The sequence below is a fragment of the Lathyrus oleraceus genome, chromosome 3 (genome assembly GCF_024323335.1).
Source record: "Lathyrus oleraceus cultivar Zhongwan6 chromosome 3, CAAS_Psat_ZW6_1.0, whole genome shotgun sequence".
Lineage (NCBI taxonomy): Eukaryota > Viridiplantae > Streptophyta > Magnoliopsida > Fabales > Fabaceae > Lathyrus > Lathyrus oleraceus.
Genome location: NC_066581.1, coordinates 65,708,175 through 65,720,727, shown reverse-complemented (window position 1 = coordinate 65,720,727; position 12,553 = coordinate 65,708,175). Strand labels below are relative to the sequence as shown.

Here is a 12,553-nt window from a genome sequence, read left to right as displayed (position 1 = left end):
GGTTTCTTATTTTGCCAGTCAAGGTTGTGATATTATTGTGGAGCATCTGTTCGCCTTGTTGATCTACGGTTTGTTACTATTTCCTAATATTGAAGGTTTTGTGGATTCATATGCTATACGCATCTTCCTAAGTGGTAATTCTGTTCCAACTTTGCTCGGAGACACCTATCATTCCATCCATTACCGTACTTTGAAAGGAGGAGGAACCATAGTCTGCTGTATACCGTTACTCTACAAATGGTTTGTCTCTCATCTTCCTAAGTCAGCTACTTTTTGGGATCGCAAGTCAGGACTTCAGTGGTCACAGAGGATTACGTCTCTTACCCAGTCAGATATTGCATGGTATAGTAGAGTTTTAGACGATGTGAAGATCATTGATAGTTGCGGGGAGTTCCCCAATGTGCCCCTCATGGGCACAAAGGGAATCATTTCTTATAATCCAGTACTTGCTAGGAGACAACTCGGTTACCCTATGAAGGACAAGCCTCCTAACATTCTTTTAGAAGGTATTTTCTTGAGGGATAACGAGGAGGACCCTACCATGAAAGAGAGAGTAGTAAGAGCTTGGCATCGTGTTTGTCGCAAAGGGAGACTTGAATTGGGTAAGAAAGATTGTACCTCCTATGAGCCGTACCTCCAGTGGATCAGAGCCAGAGCTATACAGTTGAAAATGCCATACCCACATCATGATCCTATCAAACCCGCTCCGTTGAAGACCCCCTACCTTCCGCTAGATGACAAAGAAGAACTCCAAGCCACCTTGGAGAGGGTCAAGAAAGAGAGAGACGCTTGGAAGGATAAGGCCCAGGTGCTCGAATTGGAAAATGAAGAACTTCAGAGACAGTTAAAGGAGCAGAGTGGAGAAGATCGTGCAGGTAAACGTCCAAGGGTGCAAGAGGATTTATTTTCCTCAGGCACAACAGATTACTCCCAGATTCCACAGTCCTCAGGTGCATGGAAAGGTCTTGTAGACAGTTTGGTGAAGGAGAAAGCTTTTATGCAGAAGGCCTATGAAGAAAGAATTGAGAGACTTGAAGGACAACTCCTACTTGTTTATGCTCGTCCTGATGACACATGTCCTTAAATGGTTTTCTTGGTTGTATTTTGGGTTGATAACTTTGTATATTTTGATAAAAATGCTTAAAATGAAAAATTTTGTTTTGTTATAAAAAATGTTTGCAATTCTATCTTTTCCTTCACTTAGAGTTCCTTGGAAAATCATTCATTTTGCATATCCATGCATCACGTGCATACAGGTTGTCTGTCTTGGTCCAGTCTTCTAACAGTTGCTTCCCGCCAGCAGATCCATTTCAAGCTGACGCATAATTACAACACAAGAGCCAACTACAAAAGAAGAATGGAGATAACAGATAACGAGAACCGAGAATTGAAAGCTCAGGTTGACCGCCTTTCTGCTATGGTCGAGACATTGATAGCAAACCAAGCAGCCCAAGCTGCTCAACTTCAAACAGCACAAGCTCAGGTTGCCGAAGCACAAGATGCACAGATCCAGGCGCAAGCACAGGCAGCAGAGATGCGCAACCAAATGTTAACCGCCCGTCTACAAGCAGAGGAAGCCCAGGCTAGGGCTCAAGTTCATAATTCAGGACAGACTTCGGCACAAAATCAACCTCAAATTCAGAATCAGACAACAGCAGCACCCGTCACTACAGTCATCGTTTCAGAAATCAACGCTGTCCCAGTCACTTCTGTTACCATCACAGCATCCCGTCCTTGGGAAATACCCAGGGATCTTAATCAAGATAGATATCAACAAGAGTTCGTTCCACCAAATGCTCCTGTCTTCACTAATGTGCCTCCCGTTGTTCACTATACTCCTCACCTAGGAGAACCTGTCTATCACGGCCCTACCCCAAGTGAGGATCCTGGTCTCAATGATAGAATGGATGAATTCCAGGATCAGTTTGCAGAATTACAAAAAGAGATAAAAGCTCTTCATGGGAAAGAACTGTTTGGCAGAGATGTAAATGATATGTGTTTGGTTCCAGACGTAAGGATGCCAGCAAAATTTAAACTACCAGAATTTGAAAAGTACAAAGGAAGTTCTTGTCCACAGACCCATTTGGTTATGTACGTGCGAAAGATGTCAATGTACACCAACGACCAAAGGATGCTCATTCATTGTTTTCAAGACAGCCTTACCGGTGCAGCTTTACGCTAGTATATGGGATTAGACAGTTCTCAGATCAAGACTTTCAACGATTTAGGCGAGGCCTTTATCAAACATTACAAATACAACCTTGATAATGTGCCAGACCGAGATCAGTTGAGGTCCATGCAACAAAGAGAAAAGGAGACATTCCGTGAATACGCGCAAAGGTGGCGCGAAATTGCAGCACAGGTTGTTCCACCTATGGAAGAAAAGGAGATGACGAAAGTGTTCTTAAAGACTCTTGATACTTTTTATTACGAGAGGATGATTGCAATCGCTCCTACAGACTTTACTGACATGGTAAACATGGGAGTCCGTTTAGAGGAAGCAGTTCGAGAAGGGCGTCTAGTCAGAGAAGGAAGTTCATCTTCAAGCGGGGCAAAGAGGTACGGAGGTTTTATGAAAAAGAAGGAACAAGAAACTAATGCTGTGTCCTATAATCATCCAAGAAGGATCAATTATCCTTACCATTCCCAACACCAACATATAGCAGCCGTGACTCCAGTAATCACTTCCGCTCCAGTTCAAGTCCAATACCCTCAGCAGCGTACCAACCGCTTCCAACAGAATACTCAGTATCAGCAACAACATCAACCTCAACAACATCAACATCAGTTACAACAACGTCCACCACAGCAACAAAGAAGAACCAATTTGGATCCAATTCCGATGTCATATGCAGAATTGTATCCAGCTTTGATCACTAAAAACCTTGTGCAACCACGACCACGACCTCCTGTACCAGAAGTGCTACCTTGGTGGTACAAGCCAGAGGTATCTTGTCCCTTTCATCAGAATGCTCCAGGTTATGACTTAGACAACTGTTTTGCTTTAAAGTTGGAAGTACAGAAGTTGACAAGAGCAGGTATCCTGACCTTTAAGAGCATGGGTCCCAATGTGAAGGACAATCCAATGCCAAGTCATGGTCCTTCATCAGTGAACAATATAGAAGTTTGTCTCAATAAACAACGTGTTACGAAGATAGAGGAGATTCGGCAGTCTTTGGTTGAAATTCATTCTGTTTTATGTGCTCATGGTCTATTCCAACATGACCACCAGATCTGTGGTACATGTTCAGTCAATTCAAGAGGTTGTAGAAAGATTCAAGATGATTTGCAAGGCGTCCTTGATCAGGATTTGATTCAGATTTCTAGACAAGTGAGTTCTCCAGAATCACAAGAACAAGAGGTGAATGTCATCATTCCTTGCTTCAACATTCCAGAGAAAGTAGAGATAGCTTATCATCCGAGGGAGCCAGTGGTGATTTGCCCTCCGGGCCCAATGCCTTACACTTCAGATAAAGCGGTCCCCTACCGCTATGCAGCAACTATTATTGAGAACGGTAAAGAGGTCGAGATTAAAACCTTAGCCTCAGTTACCAATATCGCAGCAAATAGCCGAATGACGCGCAGTGGCCGCGTGTTCGCTCCGCCGGTTATCCCAAGTAGAAATGTTGAGAAAGATCCAGTAGTCGTGGTACCAGTGACAAGAGAAGCAGAAGGGCAAACAAGCAATTCAACCCTTGACAAAGAAACAGATGAACTACTCAGAATTATCAAGCTCAGTGACTACAAAGTGGTAGATCAGTTGCTACAGACACCGTCAAAAATCTCGATCCTGTCCTTATTATTGAATTCAGCTGTCCACAGAGAAGCACTACTGAAGGTGCTTGATCAAGCCTTTGTAGAACAGGATATAACAGCAGAGCAGTTCAACAATGTTGTAGGCAGCATCACTTCGTGCAATGGCTTAGGCTTTTGTGATGAAGAACTGCCAGAAGAAGGAAAGAATCACAACTTCACTCTCCATATCTCAGCCAATTGTCAAGGGGATTCTTTGTCTAATATCCTAATTGACACCGGTTCATCTCTGAATGTCATGCCCAAGTCTACCTTGGTGAAGCTAAAGTACAAAGGGGGGCAAATGCGGCACAGTGGAATTATTGTGAAAGCGTTCGATGGATCAAGAAAATCAGTCATTGGAGAAGTTGATTTGCCTATTGGTATTGGACCACATGTATTCCAGATCACTTTCCAGGTTATGGATATAGTGCCAGCTTATAGCTGTCTGCTCGGACGCCCATGGATTCATGAGGCAGGTGCCATTACATCCACGTTACACCAGAAGTTAAATTTTTTCAAGAATGGGCAAATAGTGACGGTTAATGGGGAGCAGGCTATGCTGATTAGCCACCTTTCATCGTTTAGTGTGATAGAAGCAGACGAAACGGCTGTTCAAACTCCATTTCAGGCCCTGACCATCGATGATTACAAGAAAAGTGAAGGTTCAATCGCGTCATTCAAAGACGCCCAACAGATTGTCAAGACAGGTCCTACAGAAATGTGGGGCAAGGTGATAGAGTTGCCAAAAAACGTTAACCATGCAGGATTAGGCTTTGTTGATGGAAAACAAGTGCAGACTTCAGTGGTGCGACCTTTCAAAGATATCTTTCACAGCGGTGGGTTTATCAACATGGTAGCAGTTGAGGAGGATACTTTTGAGGGAAAGACAGAAGACGAAGGCCCCAGATTTGTGACACCAGGAGTAGTTATGAAGAACTGGACCGCAGTTGACATCCCACATTGTGTCCACATATCAAAGTAATTAAGCTTTTCAGTTTTCAAAAATCTTCCGCTTTAGCCCAAAGCGCGAAGCATTAATTTTGTAAAATGGGCACTTTTGTCAAAAACGTACTATCCATGAAAAAGATCTTTTGTGTTCCTATACACTTGTGTCCTTTTATCTTTTCAGCTTTTTCGGAAAATGGTAACACAAAAAACCTTAAAAAGAACACATTTTTGCATGTCATGGTCAGTCCTCTAAAAACAATTGTTTGTACAGGTTACTTAAACCCGTTGAACACAACGACATCATGCCCTCTCCCAACTTTGAACGTTCTGTATTCGAAGCTGAAGAGGAAGAGTGGGATGAGATTCCAGAAGAGGTCGCCCGCGAGCTTGAAAATGAAGAAGACACTATTCAGCCATACAAGGAGCCTTTGGAAACAGTCAACTTGGGTTCGGAAGAAAATGTGGAAGAAGTCAAAATTGGAGCATTGTTATCCCCACAGGTCAAGGAGCAATTGATCAGCCTGTTGAAAGAGTATGTAGATGTGTTTGCTTGGTCTTATCAAGATATGCCTGGTCTCGACACTGACATCGTAGAGCACAAGCTACCTTTGAAGCCAGAATGTCCACCGGTCAAACCGAAATTAAGAAGAACACATCCAGATATGGCCGTCAAGATTAAAGAAGAAGTTCTGAAGCAAATAGATGCTGGTTTTCTTGCCACTTCAGTGTATCCAGAGTGGATAGCAAATATTGTGCCAGTTCCTAAGAAGGACGGGAAGGTACGAATGTGTGTCGACTATCGTGACTTAAATAGAGCAAGCCCAAAGGATGATTTCCCCCTGCCTCACATTGACATGTTGGTAGACAATACAGCAAGGTTTGACATATTCTCCTTCATGGACGGATTCTCCGGGTATAACCAGATCAAAATGGCTCCCGAAGACATGGAAAAAACTACCTTCATAACACCATGGGGAACATTCTGTTATCAAGTAATGCCGTTTGGGTTGAAGAACGCAGGTGCTACTTACCAGCGAGCCATGACAATGCTCTTTCACGACATGATGCACAAAGAGATTGAGGTTTATGTGGATGACATGATCGCGAAGTCTCGTTCAGAAGAAGGTCACTTAGTAGATTTATTGAAGCTGTTTCAACGATTGAGGAAGTTCCGTCTTCGCCTCAATCCGAACAAATGCACATTTGGCGTCAGGTCAGGTAAACTCTTGGGCTTCATTGTCAGCCAAAAAGGCATTGAAGTTGATCCAGATAAAGTAAAAGCTATCCAAGAGATGCCCGCACCAAAAACAGAAAGGCAAGTGAGAGGTTTTCTAGGACGATTGAATTACATATCCCGGTTTATTTCTCACATGACTGCCACTTGTGAACCTATCTTCAAATTGCTGAGAAAGAGTCAGAATTGTGTTTGGACAGAGGATTGTCAGAAAGCATTTGACAGTATCAAAGAGTACCTCATGGAGCCTCCTATCTTGTTACCACCTGTTGCTGGAAGACCGTTGGTTATGTATTTGACAGTGCTTGAGAATTCTATGGGCTGTATTCTGGGTCAACAAGACGAAACTGGAAAGAAAGAGCATGCCATTTACTACTTAAGCAAGAAATTTACTGACTGTGAATCACGATACTCCTTACTCGAGAAGACATGTTGTGCATTGGCTTGGGCTGCTAAGAGATTGAGGCAGTATATGTTAAGTCACACCACTTGGTTGATATCCAAAATGGATCCAATCAAGTACATTTTTGAGAAGCCTGCACTCACTGGTAAGATTGCAAGATGGCAGATGCTGTTATCAGAATACGACATTGAGTATCATACCCAGAAAGCTATCAAGAGCAGTGTGTTAGCCGAGTACCTTGCTCACCAACCCGTTGAAGATCACAATGATAACGAGGATGAGTTTCCTGATGAAGATGTCATGTTCCTAAAATCCAGAGATTGTGAAGAGCCACTTCCTGAAGAAGGACCTGAACCAGATTCTCAATGGGGTTTAGTATTTGATGGAGCTTCCAACGCTTATGGACATGGAGTAGATGCAGTCATTATCGCTCCAGAAGGTTCTCATATTCCTTTCACGGCAAGAATTTGTTTTGAATGTACAAACAACATTGCTGAATATGAAGCCTGTATCATGGGTCTTGAAGAAGCCATTGACCTCCGCATCAAAAATCTTACTGTTTATGGTGACTCAGCGTTAGTTATCAATCAGATCAAAGGAGAATGGGAAACGCGCCACCCTGGCTTGATCCCATACTGTAACACCTCAAAATTTGCCCTCCTCTCTTGGGACCAGCATTAACATATTTGCATATCATTTTATGACATTAGGCATTTCATATTGCATAGCATGTGGTTACATTGTGCAAGTCATCCTCCCAAGTCTTGATCAGAAGATGAGGAAGTCAGGAAGTGCAAGCCTAGGGTTTATTGATTGATCATGGCCATCTGAGGATTGGGCTGTGAATTAGGGTTTCATGATTTTCAAGGGTATTGGTCTTCATCTTGATTTTTTGATGTCTGTCCGCATCATTGTTTGATGTCTGTCCGCATCATTGTTTGATGTCTGTCCACATCATTGTTTGATGTCTGTCCGCATCATTGTTTGATGTCTGTCCGCATCATTGTTTGATGTCTGTCCGCATCATTGTTTGATGTCTGTCCGCATCATTGTTTGATGTCTGTCCGCATCATTGTTTGATGTCTGTCCGCATCATTGTTTGATGTCTGTCCGCATCATTGTTTGATGTCTGTCCGCATCATTGTTTGATGTTTGTCCGCATCATTGTTTGATGTCATGTAAACATCGAGTTTCCTCCCGGTCATTGGTTAATGTCTGGTCGAGCTTTTTTTGGTGTCAGTAAACATCATCGTCCGATGTTCAGTAAACGTCGAGTTTCTTCCCAGTCATCAGTCAGTGTCCGGTTGAAGGTGTACCCTCTGACGTGTTGCCCTTAGAGTGGTGATTAGTGAAGTTTCCGACTATCAGATTGAAGCACTTATGGTATTCAGGCCAGTTTTTCGGAGTTCAGACCGAAGTGGTTTTCGGACCAGGTAGAAGAAGAGAAAATTTTCGGGGTTCAAGAAAAGCATAAAAAGAAGAGATGATAATCCCGAGCGGATGTGTGGTGATCAGACCATGGTTGTCCCTGTGTTACCATTTATTTTGGTATCCAGGTCGACGTTGTTCAGAGTTTGTTTCTTCGCCGATGCTGACAGGCGCTGTTAATTATTCATCCCATCAGAGTGCAAATTGTTCGTCTGTTCTTGGTATTCAATCACTCTTCATCCTGATCATCCGAAAGCCGAGGCTATTTCGTATCGACAGGTTCACAGTGGATTGAATAGGGGCAGCTGTAACACCTCAAAATTTGCCCTCCTCTCTTGGGACCAGCATTAACATATTTGCATATCATTTTATGACATTAGGCATTTCATATTGCATAGCATGTGGTTACATTGTGCAAGTCATCCTCCCAAGTCTTGATCAGAAGATGAGGAAGTCAGGAAGTGCAAGCCTAGGGTTTATTGATTGATCATGGCCATCTGAGGATTGGGCTGTGAATTAGGGTTTCATGATTTTCAAGGGTATTGGTCTTCATCTTGATTGAATTGATACATCATCATCATCATGGTTGGGTGTCATCAAGAGATTGGAGAAGATTCCTTGAGATTAGGGTTTTGACCACCGGTCAACCCTAATCAGTTGCATTGCCAGTCTAGGCTGGATCAGGAGATGAGGTTTCTGATGATTATGGGGTTCATTCTATGATAATATTGTGCTTATTGAGGCTAGGGTTGCACCCTTGAGTCATTTCAGTTGGAGATTGGGGTTAAAATTGATCTATGCATTGCCAGATTCATCTATCAGATGAAAAGTCAACTGTGGTCAACTGTACATGATCTGATGAATTTGGAGGTGAAAATGAGTTGGATACACTTAATTCATGTTGGAACAAGTGTTAAATGACATCTCAAAGCTTAAGAATGAAGAAAATCAAGTCAGGACAAAAACTGCCAAAAATAGAAAGTGACTTGTAATTGAAGTTTCCAAAAATGGAAAGTTTTGGACCTCAAAGCCACGTGTCCAAGGAAGCTTCAAATGAAAAATTGTTCAACATGAAAGTTGTAGGTCTTGTTCTCACCTTTCCAAAAAGTCCAAGAACTTGAAAATCCCATGTATGGTTGGAAAGTTATGGCTCAGTGAAATTCAAAAATGACCCGTAATCAGGAGGCCATAATTTCCACATGCTTTGTCCAAATTGCAAGTTCTTTATATGCACAAACTCCATTTGACATGTACTTTGAGGGTGCATAATTGGATTTTTCCAAAAGTGGTCAAGGCAAAAAGTCACTTTTCAACTGGACAGCTGAATTGGACCAGGGGCAAAATTGTCCAACTCTCAAAATAATTGGAATTTTTGAATGGGACTTTTTCCTACACCTCATAAATGGAATTTAGAGTGTGTTGGAATCATCATTTCTTGCATAGGCCTTGTAAATTGAGATTTGGCTTGAAAAATGCAATGGATAAAAATGGACAAATGGTGTCACATGGTGATTTTGAGATTTACACATCCAATGAGCATAAGGCAAGTTTCTACAGCTCACATATGACAATTGGAAGGTGTATGTGCTGTCAAAACATGTGGCATGAGCTGTCATGATGTATTTACCACTTTTACCCCTCACTTGAAATTAACCATTTTCACTTAACACTCCAATTTGGTTAATTGATGGATTAAGCATGGATTAAGAACACATATATAAGCATAATCACTCCATAATCATAACAGAAAATCATTCATCCCAAGGTTGGATCTGAAAACCTCTCACATTCTCTCAAATTCATCAAAATCTCAAGAACACTCCAAAAACCAAAATCCATCAATCTTCCTCAAATCTCAACCAATCTTCGAGATTTCTTTTGCATTCAACTCCTATAATCATCCTCTAGATCTGTTTTGATAGTTTGGAAAGAAAGGAATACGAAATCGTGGCTGTCAAAGAAGCATCATCCATGGTGAAATGATGAATTCGCGCGCTAGAAGCTCTTGCAATCGCATCTAACCGTTCCATTCGTCTTCCTCATCATCTTACTGCAACTGTTTGAAGGAATTAAAGCTCAAGAACAACGAAATCACCGCTGCCATTACAGGTTTGAGAAATTTCGAATCTCATGCTTTGCCAAATTGTTATATGCATTCTATAGTTCACTTCATGTAGAGTATGATGATGCTTGTGGTTTAGCAAATGGTTAACTATAGGAGAAGAAATCTTGAATTGAATTTTCGTGTTCAAACCCTAACGCGATCGATTCATGAGTTATAGCAACATTTAGACGAAATTAGGTTGATATTCAGGATCCTCGTGTTGAGACGGTTTCAACGAGTGCTCGTTTGCTAATTTTGGTGAACTTTCGTTGTTCTTCGTATTTGTGCCATTTCTGGAAATCCTGGGAAGAAGACGATGAAATTTTAGAAAATTACTGTTCAATCCAGATTTCCATTTGAAAATTTGAATGAAGCGTTTTCCGCTCCCGCCTAATCTATTTACAAATCTGCCACTGTAGTTTTAATTTAATTATAATTAATTCTTAAAAAATTCATAAAAATCATTAACACATGAAATAATTCATAAAAAATTGTAGAAAAAATCAGAAAAATATGAGAATTTTTCCTTTGACTTCCTTGTTGACTGTAGATTATTTTTGACCTATTGGTCAAAGTTGTGCATGGTATAATTATTGTTTGACTTAGGCTTGTCTCACATGTACTCATATTTGATACATTCTACCATTTTGTTCATAAAATGCACATGCTTGCAAATAAATTCTTGAAAATTTTTGTGATGATTGTGGACTCATTGATGCTCATTTCCATATAAATTTCATGAATTTTTGATACCTGGTCAATGAGCAGCAAATTCTGGAACTTAGGTGTGACAATTTGTGTCACACCTCATTATGTCAACTTGCTGGATTTTTTTGAGTGACCTATACTTGTTGGATTAATGTGAAATTTTGCATGATGGTTGATTAACATGTTAAGATGCTGTATGAATTTTTGTGGAATTTTACATTGCATTTTCAATTTGATTGTGATTTTTCATTTTTGTTGGTCAATTGTGCAAGCTTGTTTGACATAGGTTGGTAGATTGAATGAGAAATGCTCATATGGTATTGGATTGTCATGAAATTTGATATTCTTGTAGTAGACACATAATGTGACATCCCTGTTTTGGTCTCACTCATTTCTTTTTTGTTTTCATTGAGTTATGAATTTTTGAAGTGAGTTCATGTGTTGATGTTGTGATTTGGAGCCTATTATTGTGTCTGTTTTTGTTGATTTTCATTGACATGGTTCCATTTGCCCAATTGAGCTCAAATTTGACATGGTAGACCTTAATTATCCCCTGTTTAGGTGTAATTAATTTGAGAATTTTTGGATGTGTCTTGGTATGGATTTGAATGCAGTACTTCTGTTTGTATGTTTGATGCTCCATTTGACTTAATGTGAATTGTTTTGAGCATAATATGAGCATAATGAATGATCTAAACATGAGACCAATGATGTTTGCTCTTGTTTGACTTTAATTTGAGATTGGTTTGTGAATGCCTTGCTGTTTAGGGATTTTTTCTTGCTTTGGACCCTAGGCTTGGCCTAGTGGTCTAGTTACTAATATTTGCTTGATTTTTCAGGATCAAAAGCATCATGTACATGGAGAATGATACAAGTTGATTTTAATTGATGTTGTGGATGTTTGTACACTAACATAACATTGTTTTGTAGGTGTTGGAGCTTGGGCTTAAGCCTTGAGCTTGCTTTGTGTTGTATTGTTTAAACTGTTTGTTTGCTGTATAGTTTTGTCTGTCTGAGTACTAACTGTGTTGGATTGTTTCCAGGTACTTTAGTTGCTCAGTTCCTTGTGAACTTTTGCTTTGCGTTGCTTAAGCAACTTGCATTGAGGTAAGTCCTCTTGACTTCATGTAGTCTGGAGACCCGGCTGTTACCGGGCCGGGCAAATAAATGTCTGAAGTCCTCCTTAAGAGGCAATGATTGTGTTTGTTTATTTTTAAGCCCAAGCAGGTGAAAGTCCTTCAAGTAAGGCAATTGGTGGAAGGTAGGGACAAGCAACCTGTCCCCCACTATTCAGTTGAGTCTTCTCCTTGCTCCCATTACGTGGTTGTAGCATTGAGATCAAAAGCCCAAGATCTGTTGTGTCAGAGTCATCGAGTATAGAAGGGTTCCCCTATTCTGGACCCATGCTCATTTGTCAGCTCTCCCTGGTTAGGGATAAGAGCCGTGAGGTCTGATCCTCACTTCATCCCATCATCTGCTTCACCTTAGCCTCGTAATGGCAAGGTTAAGAGCAAACACAGCCTGTACAGACGATTGCTTAGGCAGTCAAACCTGATTGATTGAGCCCCCTTGTTTGGCTATAGTGCGTGTTATGTGGATATCTGATTGACATGCTTGTTTGAGATACCTGTTCTCATTTGATGATATATGATTGTATGCTTGTGTGCTAGCTTCTTTCCTGGTTAGGTTAGTTTGCTTATGCAAGTAGGATAGAAAACTGAACTTAGGGTTAACGATGCATGACAACATTAGGCTCGAGTCTCAGCTCCCTAGTCGTGTATCTTTCCCCGGTTTCTGGTTAGCAATTTAGTCCCTTTCAGGGGAACTACATCGCCCTGATCCTTGTTCCAGACAAGGTATGTAGGCAGGTGGTCGTGCGAGACCACTCCGGGCAACCTTTTTCTTTTTTTTGCGTGTGTTTACTTGTTATCTG

The 12,553-nt window shown here is 41.1% G+C and overlaps 1 protein-coding gene across 1 annotated transcript; it reads left to right on the top strand.

Annotated features, from left to right (window-relative positions):
* The first annotated feature begins 2,296 nt into the window (after positions 1 to 2,296).
* On the top strand, positions 2,297 to 10,272 carry LOC127129694 (uncharacterized). The gene is made up of 2 exons (XM_051058832.1): positions 2,297 to 4,717; positions 10,123 to 10,272. Exons 1-2 carry the CDS (start codon positions 2,297 to 2,299, stop codon positions 10,270 to 10,272), a joined length of 2,571 nt encoding a protein of 856 aa, XP_050914789.1.
* Positions 10,273 to 12,553: the final 2,281 nt, after the last annotated feature.